The sequence below is a fragment of the Saccopteryx bilineata genome, chromosome 4 (genome assembly GCF_036850765.1).
Source record: "Saccopteryx bilineata isolate mSacBil1 chromosome 4, mSacBil1_pri_phased_curated, whole genome shotgun sequence".
Taxonomy (NCBI): domain Eukaryota; kingdom Metazoa; phylum Chordata; class Mammalia; order Chiroptera; family Emballonuridae; genus Saccopteryx; species Saccopteryx bilineata.
In genome coordinates this window covers 39,430,606-39,449,398 of record NC_089493.1, presented here as the reverse complement: position 1 = coordinate 39,449,398, position 18,793 = coordinate 39,430,606, and the positions used below count along the sequence as shown (strand labels likewise).

The 18,793-nt window shown below is 42.2% G+C and overlaps 1 protein-coding gene across 2 annotated transcripts in view; it reads left to right on the top strand.

Annotated features, from left to right (window-relative positions):
* Positions 1 to 18,793, top strand: part of PRKCH (protein kinase C eta) — a 286,597-nt gene that overhangs the window by 56,136 nt on the left and 211,668 nt on the right. For both annotated transcript variants that reach the window (XM_066276900.1, XM_066276899.1), the window contains exon 2: positions 8,133 to 8,196. In XM_066276900.1, the coding sequence (XP_066132997.1) occupies positions 8,133 to 8,196 (64 nt within the window). The remainder of the gene's footprint in view (positions 1 to 8,132; positions 8,197 to 18,793) is intronic.

The window sequence follows — 18,793 nt, the reverse complement described above, 5'->3', positions numbered from 1 at the left end:
ACATTTTCAATCACTTGGATATTGGTGTCTAAGGTTGAAAGACATGCACTGAACTTTAGCATGCAGTAGGCCATTTCTATCTATCCTTAGACCTCTCCTTGGCAGAAAGAATATATTTCAGTCCTCAGAGATAGCCAATCTTGACTATTCCTCACTTTTCATTTTGGGCAAAAAAATATTGGAAAATTAATTTTTATGCAAAAAAGATATACTTTTAGCCCTGGCCAGTTGGCTCAGTGGTAAAGTGTCGGCCTGGCGTGCAGGAGTCCCGGGTTCGATTCCCGGCCAGGGCACACAGGAGAAGCACCCATCTGCTTCTCCACTCCTCCCCCTCTCCTTCCTCTCTGTCTCTCTCTTCCCCTCCCACAGCCAAGGCTCCATTGGAGCAAAGTTTGCCCGGGTGCTGAGGATGGCTTTGTGGCCTCTGCCTCAGGCACTAGAGTGACTCTGGTTGCAGCAGAGCAACGGCCCAGATGAGCAGAGCATCGCCCCCTGGTGGGCATGCCAGGTGGATCCCAGTTGGGCGCATGTGGGAGTCTGTCTGACTGCCTCCCCGTTTCCAACTTCAGGAAAAAAAAAAGGAAAGAGATATACTTTTGCTAGATGATACACCTTCTTAATGCTGGAACGCAAGGGTAGTGGGCCCTGAATTGAAATAATTCTAAATTTAAATTTGTAGTGGTTTTGCAGGTATGTTGAGCTAAGGGTGGGAAAAAATTATTGTGAGCATTTTAGAGACAGACTCTTTAGTAGTCTTCAAATGTCTTTACTTGCTCTGTGGAGCTCAGAAACTGTTTCTGACTTGGAATGATGGAATTTAGGTATGAACATGATTTGAGGGCTTGGTCCTCTCTCACACTATAGGAGCAGGAGCAGGAGCCAGGTGACCTGCCACCAGAGCTGGGGTCACAGCCTCTCTTCCCACCCACCCTTCTCTCTGACCACACATCGGGTCCAGATTTAGCCAGATGAGAATCTAATCACTAAAATCATAGGCGTGTTTTCCTTCATTTAAACTTCAGTCCGAGGTAATAAGCCTCACTTTTCTGTTCATCTTTGCCTGGTCATCTTTTTCTGGTAGGTTTTAATCTATGGTACTTCTTAGTGTGCTTTTAACACCTACAGCTTGTCTGATGTTATGGAGATGAAAATAAAGTCAGCAGAGGTGTCGGGCTTGCCTCACTCACCCATTTCCCTGACATTCCTTCCGCAGTGAGGGCACGTGTGGTGTGTGTGTAGCACATGACGCTGACACGGGTCCTGCAGGCAGATGACTAACGGGACCTGAGCTTCCGGCTGCGCTTCGTCAGCCCAGCACACACTTGCCAGGCTTGGTAGCTCCTGCCTTGTGCCCTTGTAGAGAGCCATCGGGTGACACAGTCAGCCTGATGCCGCTCCCACCGGCCTTGGCAGTGAGGAGGTGAGGCTGGAACACCCAGGGCTGGCATTTGCCAGGGAGCACCCTCCGGTGCTGATGGCACGAGTCTTGTCCGAATTCCCAGGGGAGACGGGTGATGTGATGACCCGATACGCCAGAAGGCCCGGCGGGATGGCTGTGGCCGTGGGCAGACCTGCAGTAACCCACAGGCAGGTGCCGTCACAGCAGCCTGGAACGGTCTTCCCTGAGCCTGAGTCTTGGCTCGGCCTTTGCAGCTGGGTGATCCCGGTCAGTTCCATAACCTCACCAGGCTTCCATCGTGCTGTCCGTGTAGGGTGTAAGGGTGCTGGTGACTCCTACCTTGCAGGTGGTGAAGATGAGAAATAATCTAGGTCAGGCACCTTGCAGGGTTCCTGCGTGTTGATGAGCTCAAGACATAGCAGCTGTTATTTCTGTGATTAAAGAGCGCAGTCACACCCTTCTCTGTTGATTATCAGTACAATCCCCTAAGAATGTTTTTCCTCCAGGAATTCGAACTCTCATTTTTTAAGCCTGGTGGTTTCATCTGGAAGAGAATCGTGAACTGCTTTATCATGTTTTAGGTTCTTTTGTTACTTATACCTAGAGCAGGATTTACAAATGCAGTGGAGTCTAGCCAGCGCAGCATCACAGCGGGTGGTGATCTGAATATCACAGATGTCTGGCTCAAAGCCCACGGATTCTGAGTGAACCTACTACCTTTGCCCCAATAAAGGATAGGGTTTTTTTTCCCTTTAATATGCTAGTTCCCCCTGCTCACCTCAGGCTGAAATGAATATTAAGTAGCCAGAAGTTTCCTGTCTGCGATCAATTCTAATGCCTTTTGTGAAGGGAAATTAAATTAATTAAATGAGGGTTTCCGTTGAGTCCCATGTGTAGGCTTTTATCCCAGCCTGCTTAGAATCATACAGCATCAGAGCTAGAAAGGTTTTTAGACAACCTTCTCATTTCATGGACAAAGAGACCGAGTCAGGGATACGAGCAATTTGCCCAACTTCTGCATAGTGATGCCAAGGGGAAGCAAACATTGGCCAACGGGGGGTGGGGGTGGGGGTGGGGGGTGGAGAGAGGGGATAATGGAGACCTGCGGGCCAGTCAGACAAACAGGTGTGCAGCAGGGCCTTGTAGTCCATATGCTCCTCGTATGCCTTGGGGCCATCTTGGCGTGCTTTAATATTTTATAAAGTGCTGTCACATAGTATATATTATGTGATAAAATAGTATTCCTATTTTTAAAAAAAATATTTACTGATTTTGTTTTTTAGAGAGAGAGGATATAAACACATCAATTTGTTGTTCCACTTGTTATACATTCATTGGTTGTCTCTTGTATGTGTCCTGACCAGGGATCGAACCCGCAACCTTGGTGTATCTCCGACCAACTGAGTTACCAGGGATCATTTCTATTTTATAAGTGACGAAATCGAGGTGGTCAAATGACCTTCTAGTTTAACTTATCAGACCAAATCAGCAGAGATTTGTTGAGTGTTTTACTTGGTTCAAGAAACTCTTGTAGGCCTTTTGGAGAATATAAAATGGTCAGATCCTGCTAGAATGGAGCTTATTGCAAGTGATGAGCTATATGAAATGTTATCTAATTGTTTAAAGGCATAGATAAGTGGTAAGATACTAACCTAACCAAGACAGGAATTTTGAGACTGGAGGGATCAATGTGCATGTCAAGATCTTCCTGGCAGAAGTTCCTTCATTCAGCTTCTGTAGCTACGTCATCTTCGCCAGGTGCAGTCATTACCATCCCACCTGCAGCCCCAGGGAGCTGCTCTGGGGATCCTGGGCACTTGGCAGTGGGCCTGACCCTGGGAATAATCCAGTAAAGGTTTGAATGAATGGACAGGCGTAGTGAAGAGAGAAAGTCTTCCCAAGCAGAGCCAACGGCATGAGCAAAGGTGTGGCTGTGCGATAGTGAGGAGACGGGCCTGACTAGACAAGCGGGTTTAAAGAATGGAATCTGAAGAAGAGGTTTGGCTACAGTAGTGGGGAGGCAGTAAAAGGGGCGTCCAGGTGGCCAAGAAAGCCAGGTGGAGTCGTTTATTCTGAAGGCATGGGGAAGCCTCCAAAGGCATCATAGGAAAGGTTGAAGAAAGTGGCACTTTTAAAAGTATATTCAGGCAGTGAGGTAGAGATGCTTCTTTTTTTTATTTCATACCACAGACGTTTCAAATTTTAATCTAGTCCAATTTATGAGATTTGTTGTCATCTGTACCTTTGATGCCATATCTAAGAAGCCGTCGCCTAACCCAAGGTCAGGAAAACATACTCCTGTATTTCCTTCTGAGAGTTTTCTGTTTTTTCGCTCTTCCATTTAGGTCTGTGATCCATTTTGAGTTCATATTACATCTGTCGCGTCTGGCTACCCGGTTGTCCGAGCACCTTTGGTAAATAAGGGGACTCTTTCTCCATTTAATTGTCTTGATGCTCTCCTGCCCTTTTATCCCCCCACCACTTGCCTGTTTCTCTTACTCGCATCCCCAGGTAGTCAGTCGCTATGTGTTTTCTGCCACTATATGTTAGTTTGCCCTTTCTTGACAGAATGTACTCTTTTTTGTTTTGTTTGATATTTTTCACTCAGTCTTCTTCCGTGTTGTTGCATGTTATCGACAGTTCGTTCTTTGATTCCATTTCTATCCCATTGTACGGCTATACCACATTTAAAAAAATAGTTCCTGTGGGCATTTATATACATATCTTTGTATGGACATATACTTTTTTATGCTTGGCTATATACCTAGGGGAGAAATGGCTGTCTCAAATGGAAGGTAGATATATGTAACTGTCTAAGAAAATGTCAAACTGTTTCCAAAGTGATGGTACTATTTACAGTGCCATCAACAATGCTTGCTGTAGGTGATGACATAGCTAACCCTAGGCCACGATATTGGAGGTTACAAAGCTGAGAAGGGAAATGAATGAACCAACTGGATTTGGGATCCAGCGAACCTCGGGGCATACAACCACAGCTGACATTCTATAGAAAAAGTTCAAAGCTCTTTTTGAGGCCGGGGGAGGGCTGACCACTGCACAGCATGTGGGAAGCAGAGCTGAACAGCACACAGAGAAGATGTAAAGGTTTTAGTTGATGGCAAACTCAAGCTGGGTCACTGTAGCTTCTCAGAGCGTTTATGCAGTCCATAGCCGCAAAAGTAAAGGGCAGTTTCCCTGTCAAGATTGAGGTTGGTGATAATCTTGATCTCTCCCAAGAGGGTCAGGTTATACCTGCCTGCTGATGTTCACACTTTAATGGGAGGTGGGGGTGGAGAAATTGGGGCATATCTGGAGGACACTGAACAGAATGATGGAGTTTGAGAAAACCATGTCCTCCATGAAGCTACTTGTTTCCCATGCTGTCTGTCATGGGAATACCCATGTTTGTTAACTTATTGTCTCATTCATTCAACAAATCATTTTAGTTTTCTTAGGGGCTAGGCAGGGTCCTAAGGGACAGGGCATAATGACTACAACATGATGTTCATTCTACTGATGGTCTCTATAATTGTGTGGGGTTGCCCAGTTATCTGAAAGAGGTCTGGGAGGGTCTGCCTGCAAAGGTGAGTTTGCAGTTGAATCCTGATGGACAACTAGGACTTTGACAGTGAAAGAAAGAGAGGAAAGGATTTTCCAGCCCAAAAGATTATGTGCTCCAAATCACTAGGCAACAAGCTTCAGACAGGTAATGCATTTTTATTTTTTTTTTACTTTTGAGTGTATTCCTCAGTACATTGCCTGACCCATACCCTCCGATTAAATGAAATCACATGCCTCCATAGAGACTCTGCAGGTTATTAAAAGAGGCTGAGTACAGGTTATATGTGTTTGGATGGCAGGGGGTGGGGATGACAGAGCATACAGGGCTGTGTGCCGTGCTAAAGAGTTTGGAAGGGAGATGTCTCTTCTCTGTAGGTCCAAGATTCCTAATTGGACTGACTGACTTGGATTCTGTGCCCAAATCTGAACCAGTTACTGAGGGTAGGGAGTTCCTCAGACGGCCAGATATAGAGTGTGTGTCATCGTCTCCAGAGGAATTCAGTGCTCTGACTGGCAAGGCCTGGGTCACACGCCCCCTCCAGAGCTAGGGTAGGATCCCAGCTGAGCCATTAGGACTACATGTGACCGAGAGCTAGTCCTCAAAGCGGAAGTGCTGTTCCCAGAAGCTGGAATGGATGTTCTAGCTAGAGAGAAAATATCCACTACAACCATAGGGCACAGAACCAGGGTCAATGAGTAAAGCTGTTGGTGGCTTTGTTTCTGCTAAGAGAAAGATCTCTGTACGGCGTACAGGAGGGAAGGAGGCCAGTATGGGGGAGTCACGGGGGATGTCCAAGCAGCCGCTCTGAATAGATGCCGACAGTCCATCAGCCCTGTAGATAAAACAGACACCCTCTAAGTCCATGTTATTCAAACTGTTTCTTTGTGACAGTAATGAACACATTTTAACGTTAAAACCCAGTATTCCCTTATACTTGCACACAAAACTGCACATGAAGGTTTGACATAGTACTTTATATATATCAATATCAATATATATATATATATATTTACTACTTGACAGGTTCATATTTTCTGTTCCATTTTATTCTACTTAAACATTATTGTTGTGTGCCACCTACTCCATTGTTTTCATGTCCCACTGAGGAGTCCCAACCTGCAGTTTGTGGAACCCTGTTCTCAGGTCAGAGATCCTAGATAAACTAGATAGATTTGAAGGTGGCATTTGCGACTTGGTTTTCTTCCACCGTGGTGGCGTGGGTCAAAAAAAGTGGAAGCAAAAATTTAAAAAAAGACAGAAAAATGTGGATGCACACCTGTTCTACTTGTGAAAGGTCTGGATTCTAAGTGGTGGCACCCCCGGCTGTCTGTCAGCACAGCAGCGACCCATCGAGTTGGAGGGGCCTTCTTTGCCAGCCCTGAGCACAGCGTCAGAGGGAGTTTATGGGTTAGCCATGGGCTAGGAGATCGCAGAGGTGTCCTGGCAGTCTGTCTCTCCAGAGGCTGGGAGCAGCTCCTTCTGTGGCAGCAGAAGTTTAGGTTGTGAGGTCAAATGTATGTGGCTCTGGCAGGCTTTTATATTGAAGAGGAGGGAGTGGCTTTTAAAAATAACACATTTTTGACTTGAAACAAGTCAAGGCAGAAAGTTAGACAATTAGAGACTGACATCCTGTTTAGTCATCTCTCCGGAGAGCTCTATTTTCAGAACTGTTCTATAAAGGTTCACACGTGGTGTTAAGATCATTAAGGGGGTATATAGTTAAGTCAGCAGTAGTTGTAATGCAAGTAGCTGATTCGAACACTGAGGCGATTTACAGGGTGGTAACCACATTGATAGCAGATTTTATGCAGAGAAAGGGAGGGTTTATAAGAATAGGTTTTATATAAAGTTTTCTAAGTTAGTGCAAAAAAGGCATCTTTTATTTTGAAAAGTGTGTGATCAGGATGTGGTGTTACACAGTGTGTGATGGTGAGCTAGGGTAAGGTCAATGCATTTTTTTTTTCAATCTTTGTCATCTCTAGGTACAGCAAATAGTAGTGCTAATGCTCTTTGTGATCATCCGATGGCAGCCATGTCAGAAGTGCTGAATAATGACATTGTGGACTTTCAGATGACAATAGTGAACCTTGGGGTCGTTAAGGACCTTGCCCAGAGCCACCTGGGGCAATCAGTCTAGTTTAGTGCTCTTTCTACCACAACATGTGATTAGCAGCTTATTTAAATTTATTTATTCTACCAAAAACGGCCATCCATATGTATACTCAGCTTCTCTGGACCTCTCTCTCTTTTGGATAAAAGGCTAATGGTAGAAATGGGCTGAATTTGACAGCATTTTATTTAAGGACAATTGTAAAATCATGTATTTGGGTCCAAAAGAATCTTATAATCTAAGGCTTAGAGGTGTTCAAGGGTAGTTCAAGGTCAGCATCAGTGTGAAGAGGGCAGAGCCTGCCTGCCTGGGCAAGTGTGATCAAAGCAGATATGGAGGGAGCTTCCCCCTCCTGGGACCATCCTGTGTGAAGGTCTTTGGGAAGTGGGAGCGTCCAGAGGATGGGACCTATTGAGAAGACTTCAAGATGCCTCATTTGCAGAATGTACATCTTGATAGCTCATAGATAAAAACTTTAAGGACCATTGATACTCCTGGCAACAGTGGTGAATGCAGAACTCCGGAGCTGCCTTCCCTGGTGCTTTCTAGAGATTACACACACTTAGGTGGAACTGATATAGACAGAGATAGCACTCCTCTCCTTATGCATTTTACTTCCTAAAAAGTAAAGGTACGTAGTTGACCATGTCACGTTTGTTCATTGCCTTATATGTGACCATTATTTCTCTATTCCATATACTTACCTTGTGATTTAATAAAATGCTGCTCTTATAAATGGTGTTCATAAGATAGGGACACCTCACAAACAATGACCAGGTTTATGGATACTTCTTGATGTCCTGAAGAGCCAAAATGGAAGGTAATAAAATTCAAGAGAAGAAAAACTTTGAAAGAATTGTCCATTTTAGTTATACTTTTCAACCATTATGGTTTCTTGTGTGTTCACTTGGTTCATTTGCCCCTCTGCTGTTTAGTGAAAGATTTAGGTTGGATTTTATGGCTGTGGATTGCACATTTAGCCCTCTCTGTAAGAATACTTGAGGTCTATGGAAAGTATTTTAAAATTAGAATATAATATATAATTTTTTCTCTCTTTCTAGGTGGATCTGGAGCCAGAAGGGAAAGTGTTTGTAGTAATAACCCTAACAGGGAGTTTCACTGAAGGTAAGAATGAGTTTTGGATGCTTTCTGGTATATGTGTGTCTTGGTTTGTATTCAGGAGTTTCTGTCATAGAAGTTATAAAAAGAGCATTTTGTAAAAGATGCTTTTAAAAATTGACTATTTTAAGTTAGGCTGGCAGGCATTTTGCTGTCCAGTGGTTTGGGTTGCCAGGTTAAATATATTTGCTAAATCTAGCAATCACCTGTTTATTTAACATGCTGAGTTTTTATTTTATTCACCATCACCTTATGAATTGGTTCTTGCCTGTTTTAGTTCATGAATATTACATTGTTCTTTAGAGTTCTGTTTCTTCAGTTTGCGCCTGAATATGTTAAAAATTTAAGGATTGTGTTCTTTTCCATATAATTTTATATCTCATTCTGTCCTTTAAGTGATTCTGTTTCTCTTGCCTTGCTACCACCCCCATCTTAGAGAAATGACACTTGAACAGCACAGGTGTTAGGGGCACCGACCCCCCCCCCACCTCCCATAGTCAAAATCTGTGTATAATTTTTTACTGTATTATGCAGTGAAATAAACAGATCAGAAGTGAAGTATACGAGTTTTGACAAATGCAACAACCGTGTAAACAGCACCCCTAATAAGCAGGTGAAAAGTGTTCAACATTAGGGAAATGCAAATTAAAATCACAAAGTATCATTCTATACTCACCAGAATGTCTAAAGAGGTTGACCATACCAAGTGATGGTGAAGACATGGAGTAATTGGAACTCTCCTACATTCTAGGTGGGAGTTTAAGAATACAACTTCTTTGGAAAACCATTTGAGAGCTTCTTATACAGTTAGGTGTACATCTACTCTGTTACCCAGCAATTCCACTGCTAGGTGTTTGCCCAAGAGAGGTGAAAGTGTATGTCCACAAAGATCCATGTACAAGAATGTGAATAGCGGCATTATTCATAGTACCTGAAACCAGGGAAAACTTAAATGTTCATCAAGAGGAGAATGGGTAAACAAATTGTTTACATTTATATAATGGAAGAATATGCAGCAATAAAAGTAAATAAGATACTGATATACAAAATGACGTAAATGGATCTCATAGAAATTATGCGAAGGGGAAGAATTACATATAGAAGTGAATGTACTTTGTAGTCACATTTACATGATCGTCCAGAATAGACAAAACTAGTTTGTGGTGAAAAAAAACAAAGCAAAACATTACATTTACTGTATTGCCTTGAGCAGCAGGGGACTGACTGGGAAAGAACATACGGCAACTCTCAGAGTGATGGAAATTTCATTTTGGAATTGTTATAGTGTATGTGTATATATATGTGTGTATATATATATATATATACTGTAGCATATATGTTATATATACTATATATGTTATATATATAACTATATATACTATAACATACTATATATGTTATAATAAAAATAATTTGTACAGTATATAGAAATGAAAATTTTTTTGTATAATATTGACTTTGTATTCTTCAACCTTAATAAAGTCATCATCTATTAGTTCTAGTCTTTTTTTTGTAAATACCTTAGGATTTTCTCTGTAAACAATCATGCTATCTCTAAATAAAAAGGTTTCTTTTTCTTTCCCAATACTTATGGCTTTTATTTCCTTTTCATTTCTTGTTGTGCTTGGAAGCCTCCAGGACAGGTTTTCCTGTATCAGAACCAATCTTGGGAGGAAGGTATATAGTCTCTCCTTCTTAAGTATGATGTCAGCTGCATGTATTTTGTAGATGCCCTTTATGACAATTGAGGTAATTCCTTTCTAGCCCTAGTTTTCTGTTAGTTTTTAAAAAATTAAGAGTGACTTAAATTTTGGCAAATGCTTTTTTTTTTTTTTTTTAATCTATTGAGATGTCATGTAGTTTTTCTTCTTTATTTTCTAGCAGGCAGCTATAGTACTGGCTATTACCTTAAAATTGTGAAGGCTTTTTAGGGTGGAGTTTTTTTTTTCTTTTTTTTTTTTTTTGGTGGGGGGGAAGAGTAGCAGAGATAATGAGGCAGATTCCTGATGCGCCCAAACCAAGATCCACCTGGCAACCCCCATCTAGGGCCAATGTTCGAGTACCAAGCTACTTTTAGTGCCTGAAGCTGATGCGCTTGGACCAACAGAGCCATCCTCAGTACCCGGGACCATGCTTGAACCAATTGAGCCACTGGCTGTGGAAGGGGAAGCGAGAGAGAAGAAAGAGCAGGAGGGGGAGAGAAGCAGATGGTTGCTTCTCATATGTGCCCTGACCAGGGATCAAACTGGGATGTCCATATACCAGACCAGTGCTCTATCAACTGAGCCACTGTCCAGGGCCAAGAATGGGATTTTTCATTTTTAATCTTTTTCTTAGCTCTTTGGCAAATTCCATAGTCTTTACTCATAAGGCAGAGCCAGTTTAGGGTTTCAATGGAAAGTTGTGGTTTCAAGTGAGAAGCAGCTGAAGTATCAATTCATTTCATGCAGGGTTCTAGCTCTTGCTTTTTCCTGGACTTTTCTGGGTCTCCCTTGCACAGGCACAGTTTAGGAGAACCATAGATTTAAGGGGTTTATGGATCTAGGAATTCTTTTCTTTATGGCCCCATGCTTTCAAATTGTTTCTGCTCAGTTTCCAGTTAGCTGGCAGCCCTGAGTCTTTCATTTCTCTCTACAAGCCAACAAAGCGATAGCTTTCTGTTGGAGGTTTATTCACCCTACCCTGTACAGCCTAGAATAATCTTGGGAAATGGTCTATAAATAAATGGATTTTTAAATTAAATTTATTAGAGTAGCATTGGTTAATAGCATTATATAAATTGCAGATGTTATAAACTGTGTAATACAACATCTGTATGCTCTGTTGTGTCTCACTACCTGAAGCCCGGTCTCCTTCCTTCACTATATATTTGACCTTTTTTCCCTCTTTGTCCTCCCTCCACCCCCTTCCCTCTAGGAACCACCATTGTGCTGTCTGTATCTATAAGTTTGCTCTGTCTGTTTGTTGCTTTTTATTTTATATCCCGCATATGGGAGAAATCATATAGTTCTTGTTGTTTTGTTTCACTTATTTCACTTAGCACTATACTCTCAAGATCTATATCTTGCCCAGTGCACTTCCCTTCAAGCATCAAATTCCCTCTAATTGCTGCTTTTTGAGGGAGTTGATCTCCAGTGTTTTCAACTAATTGTTTTAAAATATGCTTTGTAGGGATTTTGTTTTGCTGCTGTTGGAGGATTAGTCCATTATAAGCTGCTCCACCATTATTAAAATCCTTGTGGAGATTTTCAAGCATGTGACTTCATGGTTGGTCTGTTTGGTGTTGAAATTTTGTAATTGGTGACACCTTCCTTGAGAAATGGTTTTCTCTCCTCTCAGCTAACTGTTCTTATTCATGGATGTGAATTGTTGTTGTTGTTTTGTTTGTTTGCTTTTTAGAGAGAGAGAGACAGGAAGGGAGAGAAATGAGAAGCATCAACTTATAGGTGTGTCAGTTTAACTTTACGTTGATTGCTTCTCGTACCTTCCTTAACTGGAGGACAGGGGGTGGTGGGGGATGCTCCAGCTAAGCCAGTGCCTTCTTGCTCAAGCCAGCAACCTTTGGACTTCAAGACAACAACCTTTAGGCTCAAGTCAACGACCATTAGGCTCAAGTCAACGACCATGGGTCATGTCTATAATCCCACGCTCAAGGCGGTGACCCTGCACACAAGCTGGGGAGCCTGTGTTCAAGCTGGATGAGCCTGTGCTCAAGCCGGTGACCTCGGGGTTTTGAACCTGGAACCTCAGCATCCCAGGATGATGCTCTGTCCACTGCACCACCATCAGTCAGGCTAGGTGAATTGTTTTAATGATGACATTTTTCTGTTTGTTGTTACAGTTGTTGCATATGATCTTATTGCTCTAATAATGAAATTAGCAAAAACCTGGGATACTTGAACATGAAAAGAATATGCAGATTACAGTTGGAGGATCTTCTGCATGCCCATAGGCCTTTTTTGTTTTGCTTGGTATCTTGTACATAACAGGATTTGTGAGAAAAATGAGTTTGCTCATGGCTCAGTTGAATAAAATGGAATGAAGTACTATAGAACACTGTTGATAGAACATCCTCACAGTGCATGGAACATGGGTACAATCATAGTATACACCAGTGTTTTTCAACCTCCAATGGGCAGTTGAAGATTATAGACCCAATTATTAGAGACTATAATCTTGACACAGCATCAAGGTAGTTAACTCTTAGACCAGCACAAAATTTCTGGTAACAGGCGTCAGTCTGCGGACTGGCGGTTGACAACCACTGTTATAAACACACCTAGCAGTAAGAAAGGAAACAAGAGTGAGGAGGGGGTGAGATCTAAGTGTGCTTAAGTATCTTTCTGCATTAAGTTACCAGGGACCAATGGAATGAGGCCATGCGTGTTAGACTGGGTCTGGATGTGCCGTAGTCATTGCATGACTTTTCTTTTAAGAGTTATACCAGCTTTCTAGGACTAAGTGTTATTTAGATTCTCTCTTCCTTAATTGTACATTAGAAACATCAGAACACTAGCCCTGGAATACTTCTGGATGGTCTTATTGCATCCATTTATTAATTTTAGTGATAATAAAGGAATGCCAAATCTTCCTAGTGGTGACTTCTTACCAGGTCATTGAAATTATATTTTACCCTGGAAAAAAACAGTAAGACAGGCCAAGTTTATCTTTGGTAATTTCCTCTCCTGTTTAAGTCAGTTTTTCCTGCTCTCTGCCTTCAACTTTCTTGCTTCAGTTAAGATGCTCAGTGAGCTCCTTTCTCCAGGAGCAGTTGCTAATAAGGAAGATAGTGAATTTACACTCAAGTGATACTGATTGATATCTTAGTCCTCTGCCACTCTCAGGTGTGTCTGCAGACTGTAAAAGATGCTAAAAGAGCTGTTGGATCCATGAAAAATAGATTTTTAAGGTTGAAATTTCAAGAGCTATGGCATCTTTATGCGGGGCATATTTTAGAACCGCAGATCTGTTCTCTCCGTGGGAGCTTTGTCCTGTCCGATTGGCCAGTAGACTGGGGCTCAGCCGGAGCTTGCACACCGCTGCTGCCTTAGAGCACAGCCTTTTTGTCAAACACAGAGCATGCAATGGCTGCCTCTGTGCGTGTGTGTGATAGGAGGAGCGATGGGAGCCCCCGACAGGCCTGCTGCAGCTATGGCGGCCGCCAGGGCCTGGCGCTGTGAGACTGACTGTCCCTGGCTGGGTTTCCCTCTGTCAGCCGCTGTAGATTGTTCCCAGCCATGAAGTGACAGGTTGGCTGATAGAACATTTGGGGCTCTAGTTCCCATTTTGGCAGCTGAAGGGCTTTACATTCAGGAAGCAATGTGAGGTCTGGCCTGCCTGGAGTGTGTTAGGCTACGAAAGGGACATTGGCCTGGAACCCCAGATGGATTATCAGAGCTCAAGAAATGTTGCCTGACCAGGTGGTGGCGCAGTGGATAGAGCGTCGGACTGGGATGCGGAAGGACCCAGGTTTGAGACCCCGAGGTCGCCAGCTTGAGTGCGGGCTCATCTGGCTTGAGCAAAGAGCTCACCAGCTTGGACCCAAGGTCGCTGGCTCCAGCAGGGGGTTACTCGGTCTGCTGAAGGCCCGCGGTCAAGGCACATGTGAGAAAGCAATCAATGAACAACTAAGAAGTCGCAACACGCAACGAGAAACTGATGATTGGTGCTTCTCATCTCTCTCCGTTACTGTCTGTCTGTCCCTGTCTATCTCTGCCTCTGTAAAAAACAAAAACAAAACAACAACAACAAAAAAAAACAAACAAAAAAAGAAATATTGGGTGAGCCTCAGGGGGCAGCTAATCTATCTCAAAAGGTTCTTTTGAAGGTCAGATTGATATAATGTGTAGGAAAATGATTTGTTTCCTTTTAAAATTTATTTTTATTTATTAATTTTAGAGAGAAAGGTAGAGCAAGCGAGAGAAAAGCATCGATTTGTTGTTCTACTGATATTATTTATGCATTCATTGGTTAATTCTTGTATGTGCCCTGACTGAGGATTGAACTTACAACCTTGGTGTAACGGGATGACACTCTAACCAACTGAGCTACCTGGCCAGGGCTCTTGTAGGAAAATGCTTTGCAAACTGTAGAGTGCACTAAAAAGGGACACTAGTTGAATTTTTATCTCTGTGTTCCTGTTGTCATGGCAGTAATTTTCCCGTCATTCTCCCTACCCCTGACTGGGACCCTGTATATATTCAGCAGGTTTGTTTGAGTGTGACACTGGCTTTATTTTACACTAGACACACCTCAAGAGTTTAGTGGCCGATTACTAGTATAGTGTTGACTGATCTCCATGCCTGTTTTCCTTTCCTGGCCTCCTACAGGTGTTCTGCCTTGACTCAGATTCTACAGCCCCAAAGCTCTCCTTTAAGAAGAAATTGCCTAGATGGGGCTGTGGTCTGAAATATCCAGAGCTGGTATTAGGAGCTACTGATGACTACTTATTTCACCCTGTTTCATTTCCTTATCTTTTATTAGTTATGTGGAAATAACAGTGAGGGCAAAACTTGTATTAAATGTAGGACATGATGGAGAAACGATGTAAGAAATGCCTGCTGGGTGCAGACCTTTGAGCCATTAAAGATGCTGACAGGGAAAGCTTCACAGGGGAGGTGAAGTTTAAAGCAAGCCTGACGTTAAATAGAGATGTGTTAGGAGGGGAAGGTAGTTCAGGAGGGGAAGGCAGTTTGGGCAAAGGCACAGAGGTGAGAGATGAGTAACAGGTTCCAGAAACTGAAAATAGTGGGGAGGTGACAAAGGTGGGGAGTAGGGAGGGGATGTGGCCAGGGACATGGGAGGAGCGTATATGAAGGTTTCCCCAGCAGAGTAAGTCTGCTGTACCAGTGTTAAGGACTGACAATACCACATTTCACTCTCAGAAGGGTCCCAGGTTAGATGATTAATTTCATGGTCACAGTGCTTTGAGGCTAGTAGAGGTGATGGGGCGCCGATAAAGGGTTTTAAGTAGAGAAGAAAAGATCTGATTTCATAGCAATGGTTTCAAGAGGCTGGAGAGAGGTGATAGAACTGAAGAGGAGACAAGGGTATGGAGAGCCATTAAGAGACTATTAAAGTTGTTGTCTAAGGTTGAGACTAGTAGAGCCTGAGTTAAGTTAGAATCTGTGAGGTTGGATAGGGAGGAGCGAACAACTGTGAGAGAGATATATACACAGTGAAATCTAGAGGGGTTGTCAATTCATTTGATGTTTGGGATAAAGAAGATGAGTCTCAGATGATGTAGAGTCATTCATCATGGTGGAAACATAGGGATGGAAGATGACTTCCGCTTCAGGCAAGTGGAGTTTGGGGTGCTTGTGGAAACCCAGGTGGACATGTCGAGGAGGAATTGGAAATGGGAGTCTGGATCTAGGCAAGAGATCCTGAGCCTCAGTTAGTGCTCTGGGTGTCAGTGGGAGACACATATGTGGATGAAGGTGCCCAGGGAAAAGAGTTAGAGAGAGAACCAAGGCTGACCAATAGCAGAACTCCACGAAACACCGGCATTTAAGGACTCTGGCGTCATAGATTGTAATTTGTCAAATTCACTCAAACTGTACTGAAAGTTTACTTAACGAATACTCATTCTGTTAATATAGTCATTCCTCATTCAGTACTATTTGAGTGCTTACCGGGTACCAGGGCCTCTCTCGCCAGATGGTATAACTTCTTCCAAATTGGCATCAAATGTTTTATGATGAAGTTTGAAGAAAGAACAGAACATAAAAGGCTTTCAAAAGTAATGTTTGGATTGGTGTTAACTGCAGTACCTTCAAAGTTTGATAATACAGTGTGCTGTGTACAGATGTAGCATTAGAAGACCTGACGGACCCACTCAAAAACCTACAGGGAGGCCTCTTCTTTGAATTAAGATAGAACAAGAAAACCTCTGTGGACATCCCTCACGGAACTGAAGGTATAACATTATCAACTGGATCACAAACCCTTGAACCGTTGTTCATTTTGAGAAGAGTGTTATCACTTTGATCGGAGGCTGAATTCCCCTAAGCACTGCTGCTGAACCAGACACCATCGAAGTGATTTATTATTTTGAAAACGCTGTCCTGCGCCACTACATTTTATATGCTGGCTGAGCCTTTTCGGCACTAACAACTGGATCTGCCACCTGATGGGGCTGAAATTTATTACGGTGATGAAACAGACCTGGATTTTCATTCAACCTCTTGATGTTGCCAGAATGTCAGAACCTGGCCCTGTTTATGATTGTCCCTATGTTGGACTAGTTTTTTATATGGAAGAGTGGAGTGGCAATAAAAAGGGGGAGGGGCTGAGAAAAAAACGAAACCAAGGAAAATGCCTCAAACTAAATTCATAACTGCTATACATTGGAAGAGAAACAAGAGAAATAAGTTCAAGTTCTGATATCTCCTCATGTGAGAACAAATAAAAAATGATGTTGGTGCACTGTTACACAGTGAAGAAATAATGGTGTGAGATTTGAAGATTTGAAGAGAGAAGGTAGTTTGCATGAGTGAAGGTTACGGGGACCCAGGGTACCTCAAACAGAAGTGGTTTGCCCACAGGGAGAAAACCAGAATTTTGGGCCTCTTAATGGAAGCACAACACATAGTCTGTGAGGTCGTCTTGCCAAAAAATGAAGCCCGAGTCTGGTCAGGCTTCTGGATTTTACCACCAGTTTATAGGAAATGCCAGGGGTGGGGGAGCTTTTAAAATGACAACATGGGGTGTAATCATTATAATCCTGACTGGGAGAGTTTTATTGGACAGCAGACTTGGTTTTAACCAGAATTAGAAGAAAAAGGAAAGAGGAGGTAAAACCAAAATAACAAAAGACAGACATATTAGCTGGTTTCGATATATGGACTTTATTTTATCCCAGTTGAAGCACAAATTGTAAAACAAATAATGCCTCCAGGGAGACAGCTGAGAAGATGGGAACAGTGACTGAATACATGATGCTATTAAAGAATTATTCATGTTGTTTAGATGTGATTGTGGTACTATGGTTATTTAAAACGAAAAGAGCATCTATTAGAGACACACTTGGAAATGTTTATTGATGAAATGCGATGATATTTGAGATTTACTTAGAATAGTTTAGAAGTGAGAGGAGGAATGGGGTACAAATAAAGCTAGATTAGCCATGAATGGATTGTTGAAAATGGGTGATGTGTGGGTTTATTGTACTAGTCTGTATATGTTTGCATGTGTTGGAAATTGTCTTTAGTAAAGTTAAAATGAAAATAAACTGCACATTTATAAAAATATCTATTTCTGGCCCTGGTCATTTGGTTCAGTGGTAGAGCATTGGCCTGACATGTGGAAGTCCTGGTTTCGATTCCCGGTCAGGGCACACAGGAGAAGCAACCATCTGCTTCTCCAACCCACCCTCTTCTTTCTTTCTCTCTCTCTCTCTCTCTCTCTCCCCTTCCTGCAACCACAGCTGGAATGGTTTGAGCAAGTTGGCCTTGGGCACTGAGGATGCCTCTGTGGCCTCACCTCAGACATTAAAATAGCTTGGTTGCTGGGCAATGGAGCAGGAGCCTCAGATAAGCAGAGCATCAGTCCCAGATGAGGGTTGCTGGCTGGATCCTGGTTGGGGTGCATGTGGGAGTCTGTCTCTCTACCCCACCTCTCACTTAATTAAAAAAAATCTATTATACAAAACCCAGAATCTGGGTTGCCTCAGAGTGATGCGTTAGCTTTGAACCTATGTTATTTATCCTCATTTATACTTTAACCCATTTATACCCGATGTTCCATTATTGAAACGGTAGTGACATGGGAGTTATTTGTATTCTACTGCTCAAGGTCATCACTGAGGTCGAATTTTTCACACCTGAGTGTACATGTTATCACGTGGTGCACAGAATTAGTCACTGCTGCAGATACTGGCATGCTGGAAACTTGTCAAAAAGTGATGTGAATTTTCAGAAAAGTTTTGAAGAACTGAATTTCAAAAATATCAACCTCTGGCATAAATGGGTTAAAGCTGATAGGTTTCTTTTCTTTCTTTTTTTATTGTTTGTATATATTTTATCCTTAATTCTCAATTTTTAAGTATTATAAAGAAGCAAGTTAAAGATTTTAAATGACTAAAGTACTTGAGAAAGATTTTTAAAAGTTCCAAATAATACTAAGCTGTGAGTCAAAAACTGCAGGTAGGAAGGGGCTGAGTAAGATAATTCCCTTCATTCTGACATAAAGTTCACACTTACAGTAAAATGACAAGTAATCATCTCCTAGTAACAATTACATAACATTTTGCACTTGCAAAGTTTAATTTTAATATAGTTTTTCTAAAAGAAATAAGTAAATTTCTAAAAAAAAAAAATAAAGAAAATCAAAAGAATTCATGGTGGAAGCATCTTCATGAAATGTTCTGTGGGCACATGCTTTTTCCCCTCCTTTCCAAAGCAAACTTGCAGGTATTCCATATCAGTATTTTTTTGGGGAAAAAAGAACTTACAAAATAAAAACACAACTTGACAAAGCACTTGTCATTTGTGGATTTGCAGCTTGTCTAGAAACTTTGCTAAAACTTTGAATTCCCCGCCTTCTTTTAAGACTCTTAATTATGCTTGCCTGCGCCGAAACACATTTCTCCCAGAGAGAATAG